Source organism: Pan paniscus, chromosome 1 (assembly GCF_029289425.2).
Source record: "Pan paniscus chromosome 1, NHGRI_mPanPan1-v2.0_pri, whole genome shotgun sequence".
Classification (NCBI taxonomy): Eukaryota; Metazoa; Chordata; class Mammalia; order Primates; family Hominidae; genus Pan; species Pan paniscus.
This window is the reverse complement of record NC_073249.2, coordinates 210,604,057-210,631,876: the sequence shown is the minus strand read 5'-3', so window position 1 is coordinate 210,631,876 and position 27,820 is coordinate 210,604,057. Positions and strand designations below refer to the sequence as shown.

The window sequence follows — 27,820 nt, the reverse complement described above, 5'->3', positions numbered from 1 at the left end:
CTTATTCTATACTTCATTGCGTTTGTTTCCTTCATAATTTATAACAATTTGCTTACTTGCTTCTTGTTTCTTTCCCGTTACAATATAAGCTCCATGAGGGCAGGGGCCACAAAAGCAGGTGTAAATGGGAGGAGGTGTTACCTTGTTGGAAATGTCTGAGAAGTACTAGCTGTGGGTCTCTTTTAGTGTAAGATCTGTCATCCCAACACTCGTCACCACTCTACCTCCAATACCACTCTTTCTCCAGATGGAGCACTTCTATCATTTTGAAAGGAACTAAAGACAAGATTTCACTGGGAAATCACATTAATTCCAACTGGTATAGATGGAATTGTGTCCTCCACCAAATCCATATGGTGAAGCCCTAACGCCAAGGTGATGCTATGGTGGAGATGAAGCCTTTGGAAGACAATGAGGTTTAGATGAGGTCATGAGGGTAGGCCTCACAAGATGAATCCCCTTATAAGAAGCACAAGAAGCTGGGCACAGTGGCTCATGCCTGTAATCTCAGCACTCTGGGAGGCTGAGGTGGGTGGATCACCCGAGGTCAGGAGTTCAAGACCAGCCTGGCCAACATGGTGAAACCCTGTCTCTACTAAAAATACAAAAATTAGCCAGGCGTGGTGGCACACACCTATAATTCCAGCTACTCGGGAGGCTGAGGCAGGAGAATTGCTCCAACCCAGGAGGCAGAGGTTGCAGTGAGCCAAGATCGCACCACTGCACTCCAACCTGGGTGACAGAGTGACAAAAAAAAAAAGAAGCACAAGAGATGCCAGAGCTCACTCTCTGCTACATGAAAACACACTGAGAAGGTGGCAGTCTGCAAACCAGGAGCTGGGAAAAGAATCCTCACTAGAAGCCAACGATGCCAGATTCTCATCTTGAATTTCCAGCCCTAGAACCGTGAGAAATACATTTCTGCTGTTTAAGCTACCCAGTCTATGGTATTTTTGTATGGCACCCTGAGCTGACTAAGACACCAACCAATAGGAGAATGCTCTAATCTCATAACCACATAACCAAATACACATGTAAAAAGACATCTGATGCAGCAGTATTCTCTATCAAGACTCTCCACTCCCAACCAAAAGTGTTCCACTCCTTGCTTGATGCTCTTACTTCTCCAACAGCTACATTTTTGAAGTCTGAACACTGTTAAAGCAACTATTACCTTCCTGTACATACTCTGTTAGAAGACAACCTCACAACTGACAGTGCTCTCCCCTCAGTCACCCTCCAATCTACCTACCTCGATGCACTAAAATGAGTGAGTCAGGTACACCAAGACTTATAAACAACTATGTTTTATTCAGAAGGACTAATTGACATTTCAGTTAGGAAGTGATTTTGATTAGGACTCATGATAGCATACAGAAACATTGTCTCAGGGCATCTTACATGGGGTTTCTGCCTAAATGAGAATCTCATGGGACTTTTTTTTTTTAATTTATTATTTTATTTTGAGACAGAGTCTCACTCTGCCACCCAGGCTGGGGTGCTGTGGCGCAATCTTGGCTCACTGCAACCTCTGCCTCCCGGGCTCAAGTGATTCTCATGCTTCAACCTCCTGAGTAGCTGAGGTTACAGGCACATGCCACCATGCCCAGCTAATTTTTTGTCTTTTTAGTAGAGATGGGGTTTCGCTATGTTGGCCAGGCTCGTCTGGAACTCCTGGCCTCAAGTGATCCTCTCACCTCAGCCTCTCGAAGTGCCAGGATTGTAAGCGAGAGCCACCAAGCCCAGGCTATTTTTTGAGACAGGGTCTCCCTCTTTCACTCAGGCTAGAGTGCAGTGGAGCAATCATCACTCACTGTAGCCTTGAACTCCTGGGCTCAAGCAATCCTCCCACCTCAACCTCTCAGGTAGCTAGGACTACAGGCACATGCCATCATGCCCGGCTAATTTTTAATTGTTTTGTAGAGACAGGGTCTCACTATGTTACCCAGGCTGGTCTCAAATTCCTGGCCTCAAGAGATCCTCCTGTCTCAGCCTCCTAAAGTGCTGGGATTACAGGAGTGAGCCACTGTGCCCAGCCAGGACTCTTTATTAAACAATTGTTTTTTATAAGTAGACATTTCAAAAAGCTCAGGTTTTCCTCCTTCTAAAACTAGCCTCTAATTTCAGATTAGGATGAGGGAGTAACTAGATTCTTTGAGACATTTTGTTAGAAAATTACTTTAAACATTCAGGAGTTTGTATGTTTTGTCAAAGGGAATATTCCAAATGCTCTATTTTTAAAAATTCATATTCCATAGAGAATGTAAATGATTGAAGCAGTTATTTCTCCAACATTTCTACTTTGGGAATTTCAAAGCATAACCTTTTCTTTGGCTTCCCTCCCTCCCTTCCTGCCTTCCTCTTTTCTTCCCTTCCTCTCTTTCTCTTTCTTTGTTTCTTTTTTTGAGACACAGTCTCACTCTCGCCTAGGTGTCTGGGCTTGTATCAGTGGGCTCAAGCAATCCTCCTGTCTCACCCTCCCAAGTATCTGGGACTATGGAGGCATGCCACCATGCCTGGCTAATTTTTTGTTTTTATTTTTTGTAGAGATGGGTGTCTCACCATGTTGCCCAGGTGAGTCTCAAACTCCTGGCCTCAAGGGATCCTTCTGCCTTGGCCTCCTAAAGTGCTGGGGTTATAGGTGTGAGCCACTTCGCCTAGCCACAAAGCAGTCTTTAAACTTGATGGTTTTAAAAAAAAAAAGTCTTACTCCATATTACAGGGAGAAATAAGCACAGTAGTTGGCAGAGGCTATGAAGGTCCCCAAACCAGAGCTCCATTTTAACAAGAAAGAGCACCACCCATGCTAAATTATCAAAGGCATAAAGCTTGTTTACAAAATAAAGACAGTAATAGTATTTTGTGACTGAAACTATCAAAGCTCCTCTGAAATAAGACCTGTACAAGATCCCAAGCATGGTGGCAATAGGATGCTTAAGCTGAGAAGATCTTCTATATTTTAGAATCCATAACTCAGCTGAGACTGCAGTAAGCTGTGACTGTGCCACTGTACTCCAGCCTGGGTGACAAAGCAAGATCTTGTCTCAAAAAACAATACAAAACAAAACAGAAGCTGTAACTCCAAATATTAATCAATTCGCACTAAGTGCAATATGGTATAAAGGGCTAGAAAAGGTTATTCTCCAAAGTACAAAATTCTCAGGGCCCTGAAATAGTTCTAGCTATCAAACTTTTTATACGATTACCATTTCTTTATTATTCCAATAGTTTTTGTGGAGACTTGCTCTGTTGCCCAGGATGGAGTGCAACCTCCACCTCGTGGGTTCATGAGATTCTCCTACCTCAGCCTCCCAAGTAGGTGGGATTACAGGTACCCATCACCATGCCCAGCTAATTTTTGTATTTTTAGGAGAGACAGGGTTTCATCATGTTGGCCAGGCTGGTCTCGAACTCCTGACCTCAGGTGATCCGCCCGCCTTGGCCTCCCAAAGTGCTGGGATTACAGGCATGAGCCAGTGGGCCTGGCCTGTAGGTTTGTTTTTGTTTTTGTTTTTTATGAATGGCACAAACAGCCTTTATAGGTTGTGACAGGAAGTGGAAGAGAAGGGGATATAATAGCTCCTCCTCCTGGTGTGGCCATCTGCAGACTGGACCACCACCCTCCTACCCTCCAAATGCCAATAATTTTAATAAAGAACTTCATCTACACAAAGCCCAGCTCCACCCATGGTATCCACTCAGTAGGCTCCTCCTATATTTGCCTAATGTAGGCGGAAAGAACAGGAACTTAAGTTTTAGGGAAGCAAAATGCAGCTTCTTCTCATAAATAGGTTTAAGTCCCTGGCCTAGACATTCACAGTAGCGGTTATAGAAAGGGAAACATAAACTAGCCTTTTTAGCCCATTTAAAAATAGTCATTTAGTACTACTCCACATTTCTCCCAGAGAAGTGCAATAACTTATTTATAGTTACATGGAGAATTGGTGACTATGCCAGGAAATGAAACTCATGTCCCCTCACTCTTAGTCCAGTGCCCTTTCTAATACACAATGATGCCTCCTATCTGGTAATCAAAGTAGTAAGGCAAGGCCTAAATAAATAAGGAACTTGCCCAATGGAAACCCAAATGTCCTTAGTCCTAAGACTGAGTCCTAATACTAAAAAGCCAAATGAATGTTTTGGGAAAAGCTTGCCAACAAACCTAGCAGAATACTTTATACTCAGTGGACACTATTTCTCCATCACACCAACCCCTCCAATCTATGCCTCCTCAAATTGCCCTGCCTCATGAGTGCAAAAACCATTGTTTTTATTTTTTCCCCCAGGAGAGGTTAGGTCAAAAATAAGAAAATAATCTAGTTTCTTTCTGCCAGATTTCTGGCATAGTGGGACTGGGTAGGAATGTACCTACTGTGGAATCTTCCCACACCCCTGGGTTGTTAAGAGTAACTAGCAGAGGCACGTCCCATACACTCCCCAAATATCTGAGCTGGCAACAACAACAGATATTCAGAGACCTTAGCCCTAGGACAATAGCTTCTGTTAGTCAACTACAGTTCTCACGACTCTGTGTTTCTGTTCTTACTTCAACCTCCTACCAAATGATGTATCACACCTGTATGAGTATACTTGAGAAAACCATGCAAATGAATTCACACAGCAGTACAGCAATTTTGGCAGGGCACCATTACTAATGATAAAGTATAATTTAACAAAAAACAAAGACTTACACAAGCATATTACTATTATCATTTACATGGCACATTAAACTTAAGGACCTGAGTCCCAGTAACCTATCCTTGAGACCAACACCAAAAAAGATCAGGTAGAGTTTCCATGCCAAGGGAGTCACCTGGTAAGGAGGCAAAGATCAGCATTTCATCTCTTACCTGAAGCCAAAGGTCGGATCCACTCTTTGCTGTTTAGGTCAAGTCTCCAGAGGTCATTGAAAGCAGCATTGCAGCTGCTCTGGGTACAGCCTCCAAACACATACATAGACTGATTAGCATCATAATAGCATGCACCTAGAAAGAAAATACACAAATAACTGCTGTGAAAATTCTGAGGCCCTTCCAACATTTTAACCATAACATATATTTTTCAAAGCTTATTTCACACATTCAGCAATTTTGTTACCAAGTACCAAATTTCTATTACCAGCCTCTTGTCTCCAAGTGGATCAATATATTACCCTTTAAAACAAGGTCCAGAGGAAAGCTATGAAAATTTTATTTCTGAGCACACTAAGCAAGTTGACAATGATGTAACAGTGTAAGTCCAGCAAGAACACATAATAATTCACATTAAAGGTGCTCAAATGAGGGAAATTTCAGCACAGCTACATAATTAATCTAAATCTGCATCATTATCCTCTAGAGCTAAGCAAAGATATGCCAACACATGTACTCTGTCCTCCCATTCCTTTCCTCCAATCCTCCTATTGTTTTTGTTTTCAAATTAAACCTGAAGCACAAATCAATAAATGAATCTTTTTTTTTTCTTTCTTTCTTTTTTTGAGATGGAGTCTCCCTCTGTCAGCCAGGCTGGAGTGCAGTGGCAAGATCTCGGCTCACTGCAACATCTGCCTCCCAGGTGCAAGCGATTCTCCTGCCTCAGCCTCCCAAGTAGCTGGGATTACAGGTGTGCACCACCACACCCAGCTAATTTTTTTGTATTTTTAGTAGAGATGGAGTTTCACCATGTTGCCCAGGCTAATCTCAAACTCCTGACCTCAGGTGATCCACCCGCCTCGGCCTCTCAAAGTGCTGGGATTACAGGCATGAGCCACCATGCCCAGCCAATAAATGAATCTTTATATGACACACAATGAAATAATTTTAATCAATACTATGAAGTAACCACACATAAAGTCCAATGTGATTGAAGAAATACAGTTTTTATTAATTCCAAAGGCCAGTGGGGGAAACTCAATAGTAGTATGGTCTTGGACTAGTCCCAAAGCAACAGACTGAAAAAGCATGGAAATCATTAAGTCCCAATATGTATCCAAGAGCTACCAAGGCATGTTGGTTGGAGCCGACTAGAAAACAGAACGGTAACATTTAAAAAACACCAGGATCTCTAAAAAAAGCCTTCTTTGATTAGATGATTGTATACACATCACCAGGCATTCCTAAGAAAAAGAGGCAATGACTATGAGAAGGGCTGTTACCCAAAAACTACAAAGACCAAAGCCAGAGTCTAGAAAAGATGCATGAGTGCTAAGTTCTGCCCCTTGCGGTCTCTATCCTTTGGAAATGACGATCACATTCCTCACAGTCTTGCATTTGCCATCTTGGATTTCAGGAAGAGGCCCAAGCAAAGCTTTCCTTGCCATCCATTTCATGCACGCAGGAGGTAAAAATTAAATTAAATTAAATTAAGTAAACAAAAAAGACCTCTCAATTTTCATGTGAAACTAACGGTTCAGTGTCATATAAAAGGAAGGGGAAAGGAAAAAGGAATTCACAGATTCAGGCCAGGTGCAGTGGCTCATGCCTGTAATCCCAACACTTTGGGAGGCTGAGGCAGGCGGATCACGAGGTCAGGAGTTCGAGACCAGCCTGGCCAACATGGCAAAACCCCGTCTCTACTAAAAATAAAAAAATTAGCCAGGCGTAGTGGCACATGCCTGTAATCCCAGCTACTCAGGAGGCTGAGGCAGGAGAATCGCTTGAACCCGGGAGGCGGAGGTTGCAGTGAGCCAAGATTGCGCCACTGCACTCCAGCCTGGATGACAGAGCAAGACTCCATCTCAAAAAAAAAAAACACCAACAAGAAATTCACAGATTCATTGCCCTGTGCATGGCTTTAATGATCATCTAGCATATTTGTAGGTCTAATTCAGTTTAGCACACCAATATTTTTAAGGTCTCTTCTGAACTCTGGCACTAGTTACCCGAGTTCAGAAAAAGGGAAATGCTACTACTGTTGACTCATCCAATGCCACTACTATAATCACCTCTGTGATACACACTATACTAGCTCTGGGAATAAACTCCCCCCTCCCCCGCACCCCCCGCTTTTTGTTTTTTTTTGAGACAGAGTCTTGCTGTGTGGCCGAGGCTGGAGTCCAGTGCCACAATCTTGGCTCACTGCAACCTCCACCTGCCAGCTTCAAGCAATTCTTCTGCCTCAGTCTCCCGAGTAGGTGTAACTGGGATTACAAGCACACACCACCACACCCAGTTAATTTTTGTATTTTAGTGAAGATAGGTTTTCATCGTGTTGGCCAAGCTGGTCTCGAACTCCTGACCTCAGGTGATCCACCCGCCTCAGCCTCCCAAAGTGTTGGGATTACAGGTGAGAGCCAATGCGCCCAGCCCCCCACCTTCTTTTATTTTCCCTTAATTCAGCCCTCCTGTTAGACCCCTGGGACTCTCTACGGTAAGAAGGCCAAGTCAGAAAACTGAGCAAGTTAAGAGGTAATGAAAGCAGTATGTTTAGTGCCTTAAACCCCATAATCTCAGTCAGTGGAAGGGTTAAATCCAAATTATCTGACCTCTGACACTGTGGAATAATGGAGCTGCAGGCTTTTAAAATTACCAAAGAAATTAGACAAAACAGATCTGAAGAAATAAAATACCATCTAGCCATCAATAGGCTCACACCTGCAAAATATTTATGGTATCCCCAGAACTCTACTAAGAAGTCAAGTCCAGGCCAGGCGTGGTGGCTCACGCCAGTAATCCCAGCACTTTGGGAGGCCGAGGCAGGCAGATCATGAAGTCAGCAGATCGAGACCATCCTGGCTAACACAGTGGAAACCCCATCTCTACTAAACATACAAAAAAAAAAAAAAATTAGCCGGGCGTGGTGGCAGGCGCCTGTAGTTCCAGTTACTCAGGAGGCTGAGGCAGAAGACTGGCATGAACCCGGGAGGCGGAGCTTGCAGTGAGCCAAGATCCCGCCACTGCACTCCAGCCTGGGCGACAGAGTGAGACTCCATCTCAAAAAAAAAAAAAAAAAAAAAGTCAAGTCCAATGAATCCATGGCTCACATGTCAGATCTGTTAAGAACTACAAATAACAGGCTGGGCACAGTGGCTCATGCCTGTAATCCCAGCACTTTGGGAGGCTGAGGCGGGTGGATCACTTGAGGTCAGGAGTTCGAGTCCAGCCTGGTAAACATGGTGAAACCCCTCTCTACTAAAAATACAAAAATTGGTCTGGCATGGTGGCATGCACCTGTAATTCCCAGCTACTGGGGAGGCTGAGGCAGTAGAATCGCTCGAACCCGGGAGGTGGAGGTTGCAGTGAGCTGAGATTGCGCCACTGCACCCCAGCCTGGGCGACAGAGCAAGACTCTGTCTCAAAAAACAAAAACAAAAAAACCAAAGAACTACAAATAACAAAGGATCAAGTTAGAAGACATTAGACAAACAAAAGGACAATTACTGGAGCCACATTTTAATCTCCACTAAAGGAGCTCAACTCCAGATATCCTGGTCCTCTTAGACATATCTTGACCTAGTAATCCTAAAAAATGGGGAAATTTTGAAATGAGCCAACTGGTACCAGTTTGGCTCAGTAAAAGAACATTCTTCTCCTCTTGATATTCCAGACCTCCAGAAAAAGAAATTAGCAATGTCCTATGAGTTATTTATTTATTTTCTGAGATGGAGTCTCACTCTGTCACCCAGGCTGGAGTGCAGTGGCACGATCTTGGCTCACTGCAACCTCCGCCTCCTAGGTTCAAGTGATTCTCCTGCCTCAGCCTCCCAAGTAGCTGGGATTACAGGTGCCCACGACCACGCCCAGCTAGTTTTTGTATTTTTAGTAGATATGGGGTTCCACTATGTTGGCCAGGCTGGTCTCGAATTCCTGACCTCAGGTGATCCGCTCGCCTCGGCCTCCCAAAGTGCTGAGATTATAGGCGTGAGCCACCGCGCCCGGCCAATGTCCTATGACTTCTGAAACCTTAACTAGTGTCCATTATAACATTGCTTAATAAAACAAATCCATGATTTCATAACTAAAAGAGTCAAGGGTTTGTTACATCTCCCAGTTCCTCACAGATAACTTCTTGGCAGCTGCTTCCTTAGTGTAGCAAAAGAACACAGTGCCTGTATTTTTCAAAAAGGTAACAAACATTTTTCCTTTTTTATTTTTTTTCCTCGAGACAGTCTTGCTCTGTCACCCAGGCTGGAGTGAAATGGCACAATCTTGGCTCACTGCAACCTCTGCCTCCTAGGTTCAAGCGATTCTCCTCCTCAGCCTCCCGAGTAGCTGGGATTACAGGCATGTGCCACCATGCCTGGCTAATTTTTTGTATTTTTAGTAGACACAGGGTTTCACCATGTTGGCCAGGCTGGTCTCGATCTCCTGACCTCGTGATCTGCCCGCCTCGGCCTCCCAAAGTGCTGGGATTACAGGCATGAGCCACCGCACCCAGCCCACATTTTTCTTCTCTATTTGGACTGAAAACCCAGCCAACAGCGGGGCCCTGAGGTCCTTACCACATGTATTTTAATCCCACACTAAAATAGGGCAATTGGCATTTTCCTGCTTCTCTTGAGCAAACAAAGGTTTCTGGAAGAGGAAGGCACAGCCCAAAGTATGCAAAGCTAATGGCACTAAAATGGCAAGTTTCACACACTACTGTATTTTCAGTGACCAGCAGTCAATTATCAACAAAGTTGGGAGATGAAGGGAGTCAATTTAGGCAGCTATATTTAGAACTCAGATATAATGGAATGAGAAAATAACTATCAATAATACGCTTAATTATTATTATTTTTTTTTTTTTTGAGATGGAGTCTCGCTCTGTCACCCAGGCTGGAGTGCAGTGGCACGATCTCGGCTCACTGCAACCTCCGCCTCCTGGGTTCAAGCGATTTTCCTGCCTCAGCCTCCCGAGTAGTTGGGACTACAGGCACGCGCTACCATGCCCAGCTAATATTTGTATTTTTGGTAGAGACGGAGTTTCACCATGTTGGCCAGGATGGTCTCAATCTCTTGACCTCGTGATTCACCTGCCTTGGCCTCCCAAAGTGCTGGGATTACAGGCGTGAGCCACCACGCCCGGCCACGCTCAACTATTTTAAGCACCCTAGCCTACTGAACTTTACTTATTGCCTATTTTTTATTTAAGACACCTATAGATTGATCTGAGAGGGGCAGGGGCAGGGAGGAAGACCCAACAAGTTCAAATGAACCTTTTAGGAAAAAGAATTTGAGCAACTCCCAGTGCTCCAGTAGTAATTTCCCTTTTCACAAGTTCTCAACCCAAACAGAAAATTTTCCTTTCAGAACATCTAGACCACTAGAATGTGCTATACAGTTACAGCTCACAGTACAGTATGAATACTGGGCTAACAAATAATACTGAGAATGTCTATTCCAACTGGTAAAACTCTTCAAGTTTTCTGAAATGGGCTTAGTTTACGACACATACTAATCATCCCTATTAAAATACAAGTCAAATAGTCACAATTTAATTACACACAGAGCAAGCAAACAGTTCTTCACAGTTCTGAATACTTCTCCACTATTCTATAATCATCTCAAGTGCAAGATCTTCCAGTAGTTTCATCTTTTCCATGGTGTATGGAGCATTCAATAAATACTCACTAAATGAATGATATGCTTTTGCATTTTCAGACGTCAAATTCTCTTCTGTTTCTTCACCTGTCTCCAGGGAAAGATCCTGAGGCATTTATCCCATGCTTAAAGAGACTATGCTGTCATGTGTCTCACACCAACAAGCCAGAACATATTTGATAAGGTCTCTAATTACGTAACTATGAAGAAGCAAGGGCGGTTATCCAGTCTGGGCCTGCTGGCTCCTGCAGGAGCATGATGAGCATTGTGTATGAAACTACCTGACTATATGTGACACCTACAACACTGAAACATTTTTCAATGCATGATGTTGGGGACTCAGGAGACCCCCTACATCAATCTGAAAAGGACATTCTACATTAATTAAAGCTTGCATGATTAGCTATGCACACATTCACCAAAAAGCTAGAATTGGCCTTTTTTTTTTTTTTTTTTTGAGACAGAGTGTTGTTCTGTCGCCCAGGCTGGAGTGCAGTGGCATAATCTTGGCTCACTGCAACCTCTGCCTCCCAGGTTCAAGCGATTCTCCTGCCTCAGCCTCCCGAGTAGCTGGATTACAGGCGTGCGCCCACCACGCCCAGCTAATTTTTGTATGTTTAGTGGAGATAGGGTTTCACGATGTTGGCCAGGCTGGTCTCCAACTCCTGGCCTGAAGTGATCCACCTGCCTTGGCCTCCCAAAGTGTTGGGATTACAGGGGTGAGCCTCTGCACCTGGCCCTAGAATTGGCCTTTTTACTTCACCTGACTTTTTTGTCCCAGACTTTTCCATAGGAAAGATACTGTACTGTGCATACCTTTGTTGCACTTAAGTCCACAAAAATTATTAGGTATCAAAATATATTGATATCAAATTTATTAGATATCAACTATGAACAAGGTGTTGTGAAACAGTACAAGAAGGCTGGGTGCGGTGGCTCACACCTGCAATCCCAGCACTTTGGGAGGCTGAGATGGGCAGATTTCTTGAGCCCAGGAGTTTGAGACCAGACTGGGCAATAGGGCGAAACCCCGTCTCTACTAAAACTACAAAAATTAGCTGCGCGTGGTGGCAGGCACCTGTAATCCCAGCTACTTGGGAGGCTGAGGCAAGAGAATAGCTTAAATCTGGGAGGCAGAGGCTGCAGTGAGCCGAGACCGCGCCACTGCACTCCAGCCTGGGTGCTTGGGTGACAGAGTGAGACCCCATCTCAAAAAAAACAAAAAAACAAAAAAAAAGAAACGGTACAAGAATGTCTAAGACATGGAGCCTGTCTATCTTCAAGTAGACAACAATCTTGTGGGGGAGACATCATCATCATCCTACTTTTTTACAGCTTAAAATATATACATATATTTTAATTTTAAATAGAGATGTTGCCCAAATTGGTCTCAAACACCTGGGCTCAAGTCATTCTCCTGCCTCGACCTTAAAACATATTTTTACAAGTGTTTTCTTAAATGCATTTCTCAGCAATCTATGGCACAAACAGAATTTGTCATATCCATTTTTCAGACAAAGAAACTGTGGGTCAGACAAGCCAAGAAACTTGCTTCCCACATCCAAAGGTCTTTCCTTTTTAGCATGCAGCCTCTCTCACACAGATAATAATGGCAAAAGACAGATGGTAATAAATAATGGAGGAAGGTATGAACAGTATATTAGGGAAGCAGAGAGGAAGAAAAGAGCTTAATATCTACGGCGAGGAATCTGAGTGAAGTTGGTAAAAAATGTGGCTTTTGATTTTATCTTTGAGATGACTTTTAGAGAACAGGACACTTTCAGTCCATTAAGAAGGGCAGGCCGGGTGCGGTAGCTCAACGCCTGTAATCTAGGCACTTAGCAAGACTGAGGTAGTGTATTAGTCCATTTTCACACTGCTATAAAGAACTATCCAAGACTGGGTAATTTATAAAGGAAAGAGGTTTAACTGACTCACAGTTCCACATGGCTGGAGAAGCCTCAGGAAACTTACATTTATGGTAGAAGGCAAAGGAGAATCAAGCAACTTCTTACAAAGCAGCAGGAGAAAGAGCACAGGGGAAACTGCCACCTTTTTTTCTTTTTTGAAACGGAGTCGCGCTCTGTTGCCCAGGCTGTAGTGCAGTGATGCAATCTCAGCTCACTGCAACCTGCACCACAGGGGTTCAAGCAACTCTCCTGCCTCAGCCTCCCAAGTAGCTGGGACTATAGGCACCCGCCACCAGGCCCAGCTAATTTTTGTATTTTTAGTAGAGACGGGGTTTCACCATGTTGGCCAGGCTGGTTTCAAACTCCTGACCTCAAGTGATCCGCCCTCCTCAGCCTCCCAAAGTGCTGGGATTACAGGCGTAAGCCACTGCGGCCAGCCGAAACCGCCACTTTTAAACCATCAGATCTCATGAAAATTCTTTCACTATAACAAGAACAGCATGGAGGAAACCGCCCCCATGATCCAGTCTCCTCCCACCAGGTCACTCCCTTGACACATGGGGATTACCACTGGAGGAGATGAGATTTGGGTGGGGACACAGAGCCAAACCATATCTGGCGGGCACACTGCTTGAGCTCAGGGGTTCGAGACCAGTCTGGACAACATGGCAAAACACAATTAAAAATTTCAAAAACTAATTCAAAAAAGAAAAAAAGGGAAGGGCAAATAGGGAAGTTTAAGACATAACAAGGAGGTTCATGTGGCTGAAGTCTGGCTACCTAAGGATGCAGCAGTGAGTCAGGCTGAAAAGGCAAGCCAGGTCCTTGAAAGGCAGGCAGAATGAAAACTCCTACATGCAGCACACTAACGCTGAAGCTTGCTGATGGAAGAATGCAAGGCTAGTTGCATGTTTCAGACTTGCAGTATTTCCCAACAGGAGCTCTTGTCATTTGGGGCAGGATAATTTTTTTATCTGTAGGACTGTCCTATGCACTGCAGGATGCTGCACATCCCTGCCCCTTGCCTACTTCATGTTTATACTGCTTTTCAGTGATGACAGTAAGCAATGACTTTACAGATTTCTTACAGATTTCCGAATGTCAGAGGAAGAGGAGATACTGTCCCCAGTTTTAGAGGTGGTTATTAATGGTCTTTAGTCCAGGTTCACATGAAGATAGAAGAAAGGCAAGAAGATAATTGTTTTTTTTTTTTTTGAGACAGAGTTTCACTCTTGTTGCCTAGGCTGGAGTACAGTGGCAAGATCTTGACTCACTGCAACCTCCGCCTCCCGGGTTCAAGTGATTCTCCTGCCTCAGCCTCCTGAGTAGCTGGGATTACAGGTGCCTGCCACCATACCTGGCTAATTGTTTATATTTTTATTTTATTTATTTTTGAGACGGAGTCTCACTCTGTCGCCGAGGCTAGAGTGCAGTGGCGTGATCTCGGCTCACTGCCAGCTCCACCCCCTGGATTCACGCCATTCTCCTGCTTCAGCCTCCCCAGTAGCTGGGACTACAGGTGCCCGCCACCATGCCCGGGTAATTTTTTATATATATATTTTTTTAAGAGACGGGGTTTCACCGTGTTAGCCAAGATGGAATTGTTCATATTTTTAGCAGAGACGGGGTTGTACCATGTTGGCCGTGCTGTTCTCAAACTCCTGACCTCAGGTGATCCGCCCGCCTTGGCCTCCCAAAGTGCTGGGATTAGAGGCGTGAGCCACAGCACCCAGCCAAATTTGTATTTTTTTTTTTTTTTTCTGAGATGGAGTTTCACTCTTGTTGCCCAGGCTGGAGTGCAATGGTGCAATCTCGGCTCACTGCAACCTCCGCCTCCCAGGTTCAAGCAGTTCTCCTGTCTCAGCCTCCCAAATAGCTGGGATTACCAGCATGTGCCACCATGGCTGGTTAATTTTTTTTTCTATTTTTAGTGGACAGGGTTTCACCATGTTGGCCAGGCTGGTCTCAAACTCCTGACCTCAGGTGATCAGCCAACTTCAGCCTCCCAAAGTGCTGGGATTACAAGCGTGAGCCACTGAACCCAGCCCAAATTTGAATTTTATAATCGACACTTGTCACATTCAAAATTTTTGTAGGAGTCCATTTAAATTTTGTGTTTGCTGAACATGTATTATGTTAAATAGCCATTATATGATCTAGTACTAAAATATGACTACTCCCTAAGCAAGATCTTAGAAATACCCTCATGTACAGCTTTCCTTTGTTTTCCTCTTAGATAATGTCAGATGTTTAAAATGCTAAGCATAACACCTTGACCACTTTGGAGTAGAGAAAAATCCAATGAAAAAGCAGAGGGCTGGGCGCGGTGGCTCACACCTGTAATCCCAGCACTTTGGGAGGCCGAGGTGGGTGGATCACCTGAGGTCAGGAGTTCGAGACCAGCCTGGCCAACATGGCGAAACCCTATCTCTACTAAAAATACAAAAATTAGCCAGGTGTGGTGGCACACACCAGTAGTCCCAGCTACTCAGGAGGCTGAGGCAGGAGAATCATTTGAACCCAAGAGGTGGAGGTTGCGGTGAGCCAAGATTGCACCACTGCAATCCACCCTGGGCAACAGAGACTCTGTCTCAAAAAAGAGAAAAAGCAGAATACAAAATTCTTAACAAACTGCCTACAATATATTTAGGCTGACACTTTTCCCTAATTCTGGTTATAAAATTAATATAAACTCTCATTTTACATTCTCTTCATTAAAAAGTCAGATAACGGCCAGGCACAGTGGCTCACACTTGTAATCCCAACATTTTGGAAGGCCAAGGTGGGAGGATCGCTTGAGCCCAGGAGTTGAAGACAAGCCTGGGCAATACAGTGAGACCCCATCTCTACAAATAATTTTTTAAAAATTAGCCAGGCGTGGTGGCATGCACCTGTGGGCCCAGCTACTCGGGAGGCTGAGGCAGAAGGACTGCCTGAGCCGAGGAGGTCGAGGCTGCAGTGACCCATGATCACACCACCATATCACAGCCTGGGTGACAGAGTGAGACTCCGTTTCAAAATAAATAAATAAATAATTAAAAGTCGGATAAAATACATGCCTTGGCTGGGTGTCGTGGCTCACGTTATGTAATCCCAGCACTCTGGGAGGCCAAGGCAGGCCTATTGCTTGAGCTCAGTTCAAGACTAGACTGGGCAACATGGTGAAACCCCACCTCTACAAAAAATACAAAAGTTAACCAGGTGTGATGGGGCACGCCTGTAGTCCTCATACTCAGGAGGCTGAGGTGGGAGGATCACCTGAGCCTGGGGAGGTGGAGGCTGTAGTAAGCTGTAATTATGCCACTGCACTCCAGCTTGGGTGATAGAGTGAGACCTTGTCTCAAAAACAAACAAAAAAACATGCCTCCAAACAAGTTTCTGGAAATATGACCACAGGCAGGGTGGAATCTGCTTTCACAGTAAATACTTACTGTGCGAGAAGCGCTGAGTGATTGGGGTTCCAGGATAAGGATACGTACGGCTCTCCCACTGAATGTTTCCTTCCTGGACAGCCTTCATGAAACCATGATAACACTGATGGGCTACACCTAAGACAGAAAGAGCAAACCCTTCAGTCCAGACACTTAACTTATCCATCAAATTATTAAAACTGTGTCTATTACCTGTGTTTATCATTTTTATACGACAAGTTTCTTTTTTTTTTCTTTTTTTGAGATGGAGTCTCACTCTGTCGCCCAGGCTGGAGTGCAGTGGCATGATCTCGGCCACTGCAACCTCCGCCTCCTGGGTTCAAGTGATTCTCCTGCTTCAGCCTCCCAAGTAGCTGGGATTACAGGTACCTGCCACCATGCCCAGCTAATTTTATTTTTAGTAGAGATGGGGTTTCACCATCTTGGCCAGGCTGGTCTTGAACTCCTGACCTCGTGATCCACCTGCCTCGGCCTTTCAAAGTGCTGAGATTACAGGCATGAGCCACCACGCCCAGCCTATAAGACAAGTTTCTTTGAGGAATTCCAAATTTATCTGATTTTCATTCAAAGAAAGGAAATACAGTTTTAAAACTGAAAGGCAATCCTTCCATTTTATCAAAGTTCATGGAGGTTAAGTGACATTAAAAATTACAAAATTAGCTCACACTGTAACTCTAGTCCCTTTTATTTTATCTCATAAGGCAACATATCAAGATCATTGATATTATTTACTCCAAAGCAAAGGTGTTGGGGGATAATTTAGCCTTATGAAAGAGTATGATAAAACAATGTCTAGAACATAACAGGTGTTCAGTAAATATCTATAGTTGGAAACTATAATAAAGCATTCTCTGTCTTAAATATGGAGATAATAATTAGTTTACAATTGATTATGTTTTGTTTATTTATCTTTTTCTTTAGACAGGGTCTCGCTCTGCTACCCAGGCTGCAGTGGCATGCATGACTTTAGCTCACTGCAATCTCTGCCTCCCAGGCTCAAGCAATACTCCTACCTCTGCCTCCTGGGTAGCAGGCACTACAGGCAAACACCACCATGCCTGGCTAAAATGGATTACGAAATACATAACTCAGGAAAGTTTGTTTTCTTTTTTTTTCTTTTTGAGACAGAGTCTCGCTCTGTTGCCTAGGCTGGAGTGTAGTGGCTCACTGCAACCTCTGCCTCCCAGGTTCAAGTGATTCTCCTGCCTCAGCCTCCTCAGTAGCTGGGATTACAGACATGCATCACCACGCCCAGCTAATTTTTGTATTTTTAGTAGAGACAGGGTTTCACCATGGTGGCCAGGCTGGTCTCGAACTCCCCACCTCAGGCGATCCACCCGCCTAAGCCTCCCAAAATGTTGGGACTACAGGTATGAGCTACCATGCCCAACCAGGAAAAGTTTTCTAAAAGATGAGAGGCCAGGCGCAGTGGCTCACACCTGTAATCCCAGTGCTTTAGGAAGCCAAAGCAGAAGGATAGCTTGAAGCCAGGAGTTTGAGACCAGCCCGGGCAACATAGCAAGACCCCATTTCTCTGCAAAAAATGTAAAAATTAGCCAGGCATGGTGGTCTGCACTTGTAGTCCTAGCTACTTGGGAGGCAGAGGAGGGAGGATCACCTGTGCCCAGGAGTTCAAGGCAGCAGTGATCATGCCTATGACCATGCCATGCCACTGCACTCCAGCCTGGGCAAGACAGTGAGACCCTGTCTCTTAAAAAACAAGCAAAAAAAAAAAAAAGATGAACATATAACAATAGAGAGGAATTGATTATGGAATCATAACCTGTCTTGGTCCTAGAGCTAATAAGCAAGGTTGCAGGATACAAGGTTAGCATACAACAATGAACAAGTAGAATTTGAAATTAAAACACATAATTTGAAATTAAAACACATATACATTTGCACCAAAAAATGAAATACTTAGATATAACAAAATACATACAAAACCTATATGAGGAAACCCATAAAACTATGATGAAAGAAATCAAAGAACTAAATAAAGAGATAGTCCATGTTCATGGATAGGATAAGAAGACTCAATATTGTCAAGATGTCAGTTCTTCCCAACTTCATCTACAGATTCAATGCAATCCTAGTCAAAACCCCAGCAAATTATTTTGTGAATATCGACAAACTGTTTCCACAGTTTATGTGGAGAAGCACAAGACCCAGAATAGCCAAGAAAACATGGAAGGAGGAGAACAAAGTCAGAAGATTGATACCACCTGACTTCAAGACTTACTATAAAAGCTACAGTAATCAAGACAGTGTGGTATTTGCAAATAATAAACAAATAAATCAATGGAACAGAATAGAGAGCCAAGAAATAGACCCATACAAATACAGTCCATTCATTTTTTTTTAATAGAGGTGGGGTCTCACTATATTGTCCAGACTGGTCTCAAACTCCTGAGCTCAAGTGTTCCTCCCATCTCAGCCTCTCAAAGTGTTGGAATTACAGGCATGAGCCACTGTGTCCAGCCTTTACTGATCTTTGACAAAGAAGCAAAAGTCATGCAATGCAGAAAAGACAGCCTTTTGCCAGGCTCAGTGGTGTATGCCTGTGGTCCTAGCTACATGAGAAGCAAGGCAGGAGGATCGCTTGAGCCCAGGAGTTCGAGGCTGTAGTGCACAATGATCCCACTTGTGAACAGCCATTGAATTTCAGCCTGGGAAACACAGTGAGACCCATCTCTCTCTCTTTTTTTTTTTTTTTTTTTTTTTTTTTCTTGAGACTGGGTCTCACTCTGTCACCTAGGATGGAGTGCAGTGGCACGATCCCCGTTCACCACAATCTCTGCCTCCTGAGCACAAGGGATCCTTCCACCTCAGCCTCCAAGTAGCTGGGACTACAGGCACACACCACTGCACTCAGCTAATTTCTGTTTTTTTGTTTGTTTGTTTGTTTCATAGAGATGGAGGTTGACCATGTTCTCAGGCTGGGAGACCCCATCTCTGTTTTTTTTTTTTTTTTTTTTTTGAGAAGGAGTCTCACTCTGCTGCCCAGGCTGGAGTGCAGTGGTGCAATGTCAGCTGACTGCAACCTCCACCTCCCAGGTTCAAATGATTGCCCTGCCTCAGGTTCCCAAGTAGCTGAGATTACAGGCATGTGCCACCATGCCTAGCTAATTTTGCATTTTTAGTAGAGACGGGGTTTCACCATGTTGGCCAGGCTGGTCTCAAACTCCTGATCTCAAGTGATCCGCCCACCTCGGCCTCCCAAAATGCTGGGATTACAGGCGTGAGCCACCATGCCAGGCCGGGAGACCCCATCTCTTTTTTTTTTTTTTTTTTTTTTTTTGAGATGGAGTGTCACTCTGTCACCTAGGCTGGAGTGCTGTGGCGCGATCTTGGCTTACTGCAACCTCCAACTCCCAGATTCAAGTGATTCTCCTGCCTCAGACTTCCAAGTAGCTGGGATTACAGGCACGCGCCACCATACCCAGCTAATTTTTTTTTTTTTTTTGTATTTTTAGTAGAGATGGGGTTTCACCACGTTGGCCAGGATGGTCTCAATCTCTTGACCTCGTGATCCACCCACCTTGGCCTCCCAAAGTGCTGGGATTATAGGCATGAGCCACCGCGCCTGGCCAACCCCATCTCTTAAAGAAAAAAACCTTTTCCAAAAATGATGCTGAAATAAATTAAAATCTACATGCAAGAAAATGAATCTAGACATCTTTCATGAAAATGAACTAAAAATGAATCACAATCCTAAATGTAAAACATAAAACTCCTCGAAGATAACAGGAGAAAATCTAGATGACCTTGACTTTGGGGATGACTTTTTATACACAATACCAAAGGCATGATCCATGAAAGAAAGAATGGCCAGGCATGGTAGCTCACGCCTGTAATCCCAACACTTTGGGAGGCCAAGGTGGGAGGATATCTTGAGCCCAGGAGTTCAAGACCAGCCTGGGCAACACAGGGAGACCCTGTCTCGACAAAGTATTTTTTAAAACATTAGCCGGGTGTGGCCGGGTGCAGTGGCTCACACCTGTAATCCGAGCATTTTGGGAGGCCGAGGTGGGTGATCACTTGAAGTCAGGAGTTTGAGACCAGCCTGGTCAACATGGTAAAACCTACTCTACTAAAAAAGGTTTTGTTCCTACTAAAAACAAAAATTGGCCGGGCGCAGTGGCTCACGCCTGTAATCCCAGCACTTTGGGAGGCCAAGGCAGGCAGATCACAAGGTCAGGAGATCGAGACCATCCTGGCTAACACAGTGAAACCCCGTCTCTACTAAAAATAGAAAAAATTAGCCGGGTGTGGTAGTGGATGCCTGTAGTCCCAGCTACTCGGGAGGCTGAGGCAGGAGAATGGCGTGAACCCGGGAGAGGAGCTTGCAGTGAGCCGAGATCACACCACTGCACTCCAGCCTGGGCAACAGAGCAAGACTCCATCTCAAAAAAAAAAAAAAAAATTAGCCGGGCGTAGTAGCATGCACCTGTAATCCCAGCTACTTGGGAGGTGGAAGCAGGAGAATTCCTTGAACCCAGGAGGTGGAGGTTGCAATGAGCTGAGACTGCGCCACTGAACTCCAGCCTGGGTGATGGAGTGAGGTTCCATCTGAAAAAAAAAAAAGAAAAACAAATTAGCTGGGTATGGTGGCATGTGCTTGTAGTGCCAGCTATTTGGGAAGCTGAATTTGGAGGATTGCTTGAGCCTGGGAGGTTGAGTCTGCAGTGAGCCCTGATCACGCCACTAGACTCCAGCGTGGGTGACAAAGCAAGACCTTATCCCCTCCCCAAAATAACTGATAAGCCAGAATTCATTAAAACTAAAAGTTTCTGCTCTGTGAAAAATACTGTCAAGGGAATGAGAAGATAAGCCACAGACTGAGAGAAAGTATTTGCAAAAGACATATCTGATAAAAGACAGTTATATAGAATATCCAAAGAACTCTTAAAACTCAACAATATTAGGGCCAGGCGCGGTGGCTCACGTCTGTAATCCCAGCACTTTGGGCAGGTGCTCAAATAAATTAAGTATTATTTATTTATTTATTTGGTGGATCACTTGACATCAGGAGTTCAAGACCAGCCTGGCCAACACAGTGAAACCCTGTCTCTGCTAAAAATACAAAAATTGCCAGGAAATTGCTTGAACCCAGAAGGTGGAGGTTGCAGTGAGCCAATATTGTGCCACTGCACTCCAGCCTGGGCAACAGAGCGGGACTCCATCTCAAAACAAACAAACAAACAAAAAAACTCAACATTAATAAACAAACAACCCAATTAAAAAATGGGTCAAGGCCGGGCGCGGTGGCTCACGCCTGTAATCCCAACACTTTGGGAGGCCAAGGTGGGCGAATCACGAGGTCAGGAGATCGAGACCATCCTGGCTAACAAGGTGAAACCCCGTCTCTACTAAAAATACAAAAAATTAGTCGGGCATGGTGGCGGGCACCTGTAGTCCCAGCTACTTGGGAGGCTGAGGCAGGAGAATGGCATGAACCCAGGAGGCGGAGCTTGCAATAAGCCGAGATCGCGCCCCTGCACTCCAGCCTGGGCGACAGAGTGAGACTCCGTCTCAAAAAAAAAAAGGGGGGTCAAAGGCCTGGCATGGTGGCTCATAATCCCAGGACTTTAGCAGGCCCAGGTGGTAAGATTGCTTGAGCCCAAGAGTTCAGGACCAGCATGAGCAACACAGTGAGACCCCATCTCTACAAAAATAAATAAATAAATACAAAAATTAGCTGGGTGTGGTGGTACACACTTGTAGTCCCAGCTACTTGGGAGGCTGAGGCGGAGGATTGCTTGAGTCCAGGAAGTCAAGGCCGCAATGAGCTATGACCATGCCACTGTGCTCCAACATGGGTGACAGAGCAAGATCTTGTCTCAAAAAAATATATATATATATACACACATATATATGTATATATAAAATAAAAAATGGGTCAAAGACCTGAAACAGACACTTCACCGAAGAAGGTATGTGGATAATACATAAGCGCATGAAAATACGCTCCATATCATTTGTCATCAGGGAAATGCAAATTAAAATGAGATACCACTACACATCTATGAGAATGATGAAAATTCCAACTACTACTACAAATGCTGGTGAGAATGTGGAGCAAAATGGTACTCCACTGCTAGTGGGAGTACAAAATGGTTCAGCCACTTAAAACAGTTTGGCAGTTCCTTACAAAACTAACGATGCTCTTACCATATGATCCAGCAATTGTGCATCTTGGTATTTATTTACCCAAAGGAGCTGAAAACTTATGTCCACAGAAACACCTGCACATGGATGCTTACACCAGCTTTATTAATAATTGTAAAATCTTGGAAGCAACTAAGATGCCCTTTCAGTAAGTGAATGGGTAAACAAACTGTGGTGCATCTAGACAATGAAATATTACTCAGCACTAACAAAAAAAGAGCTAAGAAATCATGAAAAGAAATGGAGGAAGCCGGGCACGGTGGCTCACACCTGTAATCCCAGCATTTTTGGAAGCTGAGGCAGGAAAATCATTTGAGCTTAGGAGTTTCACACCAGTCTAGGTAACAGCAAGATCCTGTCTCTATAAGCATTTTTTTAAAAAAATTACACAGGCATGGTGGTGCACACCTGTGGTCCCAGCTATTCTGGTGGCTGAGGAGGGAAGATGACTTGAGCCCGGGAGACAGAGGTTGCAGTGAGCCAAAATCGCACCAATGCACTCCAGCCTGGGCAACAGAGCATGACTCTGTCTCAAAAAATAAGGAGGAAACTTAAATGCAAATATTACTAAGTGAAAGAAACCAATCGGAAAAGGCTGTATACTGTATGATTCCAACTATATGACCTTCTAGAAAAGGCAAAACTATGGAGACAGTAAAAAAAATCAGTGATTGCCAGTGGTTGGTGGAAGGAAAGGATAAACAGGGAGAGTATACAGGATTTTTAGGGCAGTGAAGCTATTATGATATTGTAACAGTGGATATGTGTCATTATACATTCATCCAAACCCATAGAATGCACAACACCAAGCATGAACATTAATGTAAACTATGGAATTTGGGTTTATGGAATGTTTCAGTATAGGTTCATCAATTTTAACACATGTACCACTCTGGTGGGGGATGTTGATAATGGGAGAGGCTATACATGTGTCAGGGTAGGGGATATATGAGAAATCGGTTTTGTTTTGCTTTTTTTTTTTTTTTTGAGACGGAATCTCTCTCTGTCATCCAGACTCGAGTGCAGTGGCTCGATCTTGGCACACTGCAACCTCTGCCTCCCAGGTTTGAACGTTTCTCCTGCCTCAGCCTCCCGAGTAGCTAGGACTACAGGCACCCACCACCATGCCTCACTAATTTTTGTATTTTTAGTAGAGATGAGGTTTCACCATGTTGACCAGGCTGGTCTTGAACTCTTGATCTCAGGCGATCCGCCCACGTTGGCCTCCCAAAGTGCTGGGATTACAGGCGTGTTCCACTGTGTCCGCTCAGAGGAATTTGTTTCTCCTACTCAATTTTGCTGTGAACCTAAAAGTGCTCTTTAAAAAAAAGTCTACTAAAATTAAAAACAAACAAACAAAACTATCTTGTCAGTGACTTCTGCCAGAAAGATCGATCTAAGATTGTGAGTACTAGGGTAGGGTTCTTCTCTAAATAAAAATAAAAAAAGAAAGAAAGAAAAGAAGAAAGAGAGAGAAAGAAAGAAAGAAAGAGAAAAGAAAGAAAACAAAGAAAGAAGGAAAGAAAGAAAGAAAGAAAGAAAGAAAGAAAGAAAAAGAGAAAAGAAAGAAAACCAAAATAAGACTGCCAAAGAAAACCTAAGGATAAATTCATATATTTGATTAAATCACAGTCCCTTACCTGTGGTTTTCCTCACTTTATTTGGGAAGTGAAACCATGTATTTCCACATTGCAGGGAGCCAATCTCTCCTGAAGAGCCCATCAACTCAGAATATAGAAGCAGGCTGTGTGTGCCAGTATTAGCAGTTATAATCAAATGAGCACAGGGCCAACAGAGCAGTTTCAATACAGCTGGTTCTTAGCCCTCTAGGTGGACTTTGGGAGTTGACAAGGACTCCATGAGAACCACCTTGATGCAAGGAAAACATTTTAAAACTGATTGATTTTGATCTAAAGATTGTTCTCTGTTATATCTCTGGCTGTCTTGTTCCCCCAGGAAAGAACATACTGAGACAACCCTCGCTTGATAAAAAATGACTCCACTTGATTGATCATCTTCAAACAAAAAATGGGCCCTTTCCACTTAAGATGCAATGAAGCCACTAACTGCTTTCTGCTAATTAAAAATACAGCATGTCTAGCACCTAAACATTTAGCAAAAAGTTGAAATCTTGACTAGGAAAAGGATGAAAAAAAGGACCAGAGTCTTGCTCTGTCACCCAGGCTGGAGTCCAGTGGCGTGATCTTGGCTCACTGCAACCTCTGCCTCCTGGGTTCAAGCAATTCTCTTGCCTCAGCCTCCCGAGTAGCTGGGATTAGGTGCCCACCACCACACCTGGCTTATTTTTGTATTTTTAGTAGAGACAGGGTTTCACCATGTTGGCCAGGCTGGTCTCGAACTTGACCTCAGGTGACCCACCTGCCTTGGCCTCGCAAAGTGCTGGGATTACTGGTGTGAGCCACCGCACCCAGCCAAGAAACATATTTTAAAAAGTAAAAGATGTATATAGGGTCTTTGCTGTTTAGAGATAAAATCAAGTGACAAATGTTTTCAAGAAAGCACAGTTGCTAAAAGTAGCTACTCAGAGACAATCTGTAGCCTTAATAAGAGCATGGACTTTAAAGCCAGATCGCCTGAACGTGAATCTTTAATCCTGCATTTACTATCCGTGTAAATAAGTTAACTGTGTTTCACTCAGTTCTGTCATCTATAAAATGCAGGGATCTTCTCGTCAGAGTTTGCTGTGAGAATGTAAAGCAGTTACAATAGTGCTTGACACGTGATAAAAGCTATGTTCACATTGGCTATTACTATTATCCCATATCCATTTCTATTTTGCCCATTCAAGAACAATACAATTAATCCATTTGGGAGGCTGAGGCGGGCGGATCACGAGGTCAGGAGATTGAGACTATTCTGGCTAACACAGTGAAACCCCGTCTCTAGTAAAAATACAAAAAAATCAGCCGGGCGTGGTGGCAGGCGCCTGTAGTCCCAGCTACTCTGGAGGCTGAGGCAGGTGAATAGCGTGACCCCGGGAGGCAGAGCTTGCAGTGAGCTGAGATTGCGCCACTGCACTCCAGCCTGGGCGACAGAGTGAGACTCCGTCTGAAAAAAAAAAAAAATAAAAGAACTATACAATTAACCAGATCAACTCTAAGAATATGAAGCTTTTAAAAACAATCCTCATTTTAAAATGCAAATGGGATTAGATACTTCAGTATTCAAGCTGTTCATTAAACTAACCAGGGTAAGAAAGAAAACCAGGTAGTATCGTCTAATGCTAGATTTTATAACCATAATACATTTAAGGGAGGAAAAAAACTAAATTTGGAGTCTAAAAATAAATCAGTGAAATTTGAAATCAATAAATAAACCTTTCTCCTATCCACAGTACCTTTGATAAGTCGATACCACTGTTTGCAGACAAGGGCCGCAGTTTTGTGTTCCTGATACGGTGAGAGAAAGGACAGGATATACTCCAAAACCTCTTCTGGCAGCTCCGACATGGACCTATTATGTCTAGTCTCCTCAGCCTCCAATACTGGGTGGGGCTCCTCATCTTGATCCATTGTCCCTTCCAGCACAGTTTCTTCCTGGTCCACAGCCATGAAACTGTCATCTTCACTGTCCGAGGAGCTGGCCATGACATTCCACTCAACAGCTGTAATAGGTAAAACACAAATATCAGTATTCCACTGAAAGCAGCTCAAAAACAATTCAGGCATGTACATCCAAGCTCTTTGTAATTTCGTTTCCACTCTCAGTGTGAAATCTGCTCTTCAGCACTTTCCAATACCACTTGTGAGCCACCTTAATTCGACAAGTACAGCTCAAATACCAAGCCCATCCCCAAAGGCTTTTGATTACATTTTTTCTCTTCACTGAAAACCAGAGTGGCAGCCAAGTTCTGGTATAACCGTAAACCAGAAAACTTGTTCTCCAGCAATTCTTCTAACTCAAGGATCTGACTGACCGACAGCAAAGGGAAGAGCAACTAGCCTCCTTGGCCAGTAACAATGATCTAAGACCTCAAATTTTGAAGGAAAAACTAACTGTGGGTCCTGCAAAGAGTAATAACATTCTGAGAATATGGGTTAAGAAATAACCGTTTTTCGACCAGGCATGGTGGCTCAAACCTGTAATCCCAGCACTTTGGGAGACCGAGGCGGGCAGATCACCTGAAGTTGGGAGTTTGAGACCAGCCTGACAAACATGGAGAAACCCCGTCTCTACTAAAAATTGAAAATTAGCTGGGCATGGTGGCACATGCCTGTAATCCCAGCTACTCGGGAGGCTGAGGCAGGAGAATCACTTGAACCTGGGAGGCAGGTTTGCAGTGAGCCGAGATCGTGCCACTGCACTCCAGCCTGGGCAACAAGAGCAAACCTCCATCTCAAAAAAAAAAAGAAAGAAAGAAAAGAAAGAACAGTTTTTCTAAACTTTTATGCAAGACAATTCACTTAACCTTTTTCCTGTTTGCCCGGAGAATACTTGCCAGCGGTGCCTGCAACTGCGGTGTTTACCCCGAGATAACTTTGCCACAAAATATCTCTTTTGTTACTGTTTTCACATTGCTCTAGTACATCAACTTTAGAAACAAAAGACATCATTCTATTTATAGCATTCTGTTTTTAATAGTGGTTATTTCCATTTACAAAATATAGTAGTTCTTGGTTGGGTGCAGTGGCTCACACCTGTAGTCCCAGCACTTTGGGATTCTGAGGCCGGCAGATCACCTTAGGTCAGGAGTTTGAGACCAGCGTGGGCAACATGGTGAAACCCCATCTCTACTAAAATACAAAAATTAGCCAGGTGTAGTGGCGCGTGCCTGTAATCCCAGCTACTCAGGAGGCTGAGGCAGGAGAATTGCTTGAACCTGGGAGACAGAGGTTGCAGTGAGCCGAGATCATGCCACTGCACTCCAGCCTGGGCCACAGAGAAAGACTCTCAAAAAAAAAAAAAAAAAAAAAAGAAGATAGTAAATGTTCCAAGAATAGACTTCACTTGCTAAAATACCAAATACAAGGCAGTATTTACAATAGAAAATATGAATCATTAAGAGATCCAGGCAGTAAAAAACTAGAACAACATGAATGTCTATCAACAACAGAGCAAATAAATTGTGGTACATTCGCCATGAAATATAGAGCAAAGAACCACAGGTTATATACATATAAATAAATCTCTCAAACATAATGTTAAGCAAAAGAAGATAGAAGACCGGATGCAGTGGCTCACGCCTGTAATCCCAACACTTTGGGAGGCTGACGCGGGAGGATCACCTGAGGTCAGGAGTTCAAAACCAGCCTGGCCAACATGGTGAAACTCCGTCTCTACTAAAAAATACAAAAATTAGGCCGGGCGCAGTGGCTCACACCCGTAATCCCAGCACTTTGGGAGGCTAAGGTAGGCAGATCATCTGAGGTCAGGAGTTCAAGACCAGCCTGGCCAACACGGTAAAACTCCATCTCTACTAAAAATGCAAAAATTAGCTGGGCGTGGTAGCGTATGCCTGCAGTCCCAGCTACTAGGGAGGTTAAGGCATGAAAATCACTTGAACCCAGGAGGTGGAGGTTGCAGTGAGCAGAGATCACTCCGCACTCCAGCCTGGGCAATAGAGTGAGATCGTCTCAACAAACAAACAAACAAACAAACAAACATCCAAAACTTAGCCAGGCTTGGTGATGCACGTGCCTGTAATCCCAGTTACTTGCGAGGATGAGGCAGGAGAATCACTTGAACCTGGGATGCAGAGGTTACAGTTAGCCAAGACTGGCCACTGCACTCCAGCCTAGACAATACAGCAAGACTCCATCTCAAACAAGCAAACAAACAAACAAAC

The 27,820-nt window shown here is 44.0% G+C and overlaps 1 protein-coding gene across 2 annotated transcripts in view; it reads right to left on the bottom strand.

Annotated features, from left to right (window-relative positions):
- FBXO42 (F-box protein 42) overlaps window positions 1–27,820 on the bottom strand; it is a 106,345-nt gene that overhangs the window by 43,085 nt on the left and 35,440 nt on the right. The window contains exons 2-4 of one of the 2 annotated variants that reach the window (XM_003806235.5): window positions 25,373–25,639; window positions 15,844–15,960; window positions 4,851–4,985 (exon numbers count right to left, since the gene is read on the bottom strand). In XM_003806235.5, coding sequence (XP_003806283.1) covers window positions 4,851–4,985; window positions 15,844–15,960; window positions 25,373–25,622 — 502 coding nt within the window. In that variant the 5' untranslated portion in view covers window positions 25,623–25,639. Of the gene's footprint in view, window positions 1–4,850; window positions 4,986–15,843; window positions 20,416–25,372; window positions 25,640–27,820 lie in introns of those variants that run through there. The other variant, XM_063594556.1, reaches the window with a different exon arrangement.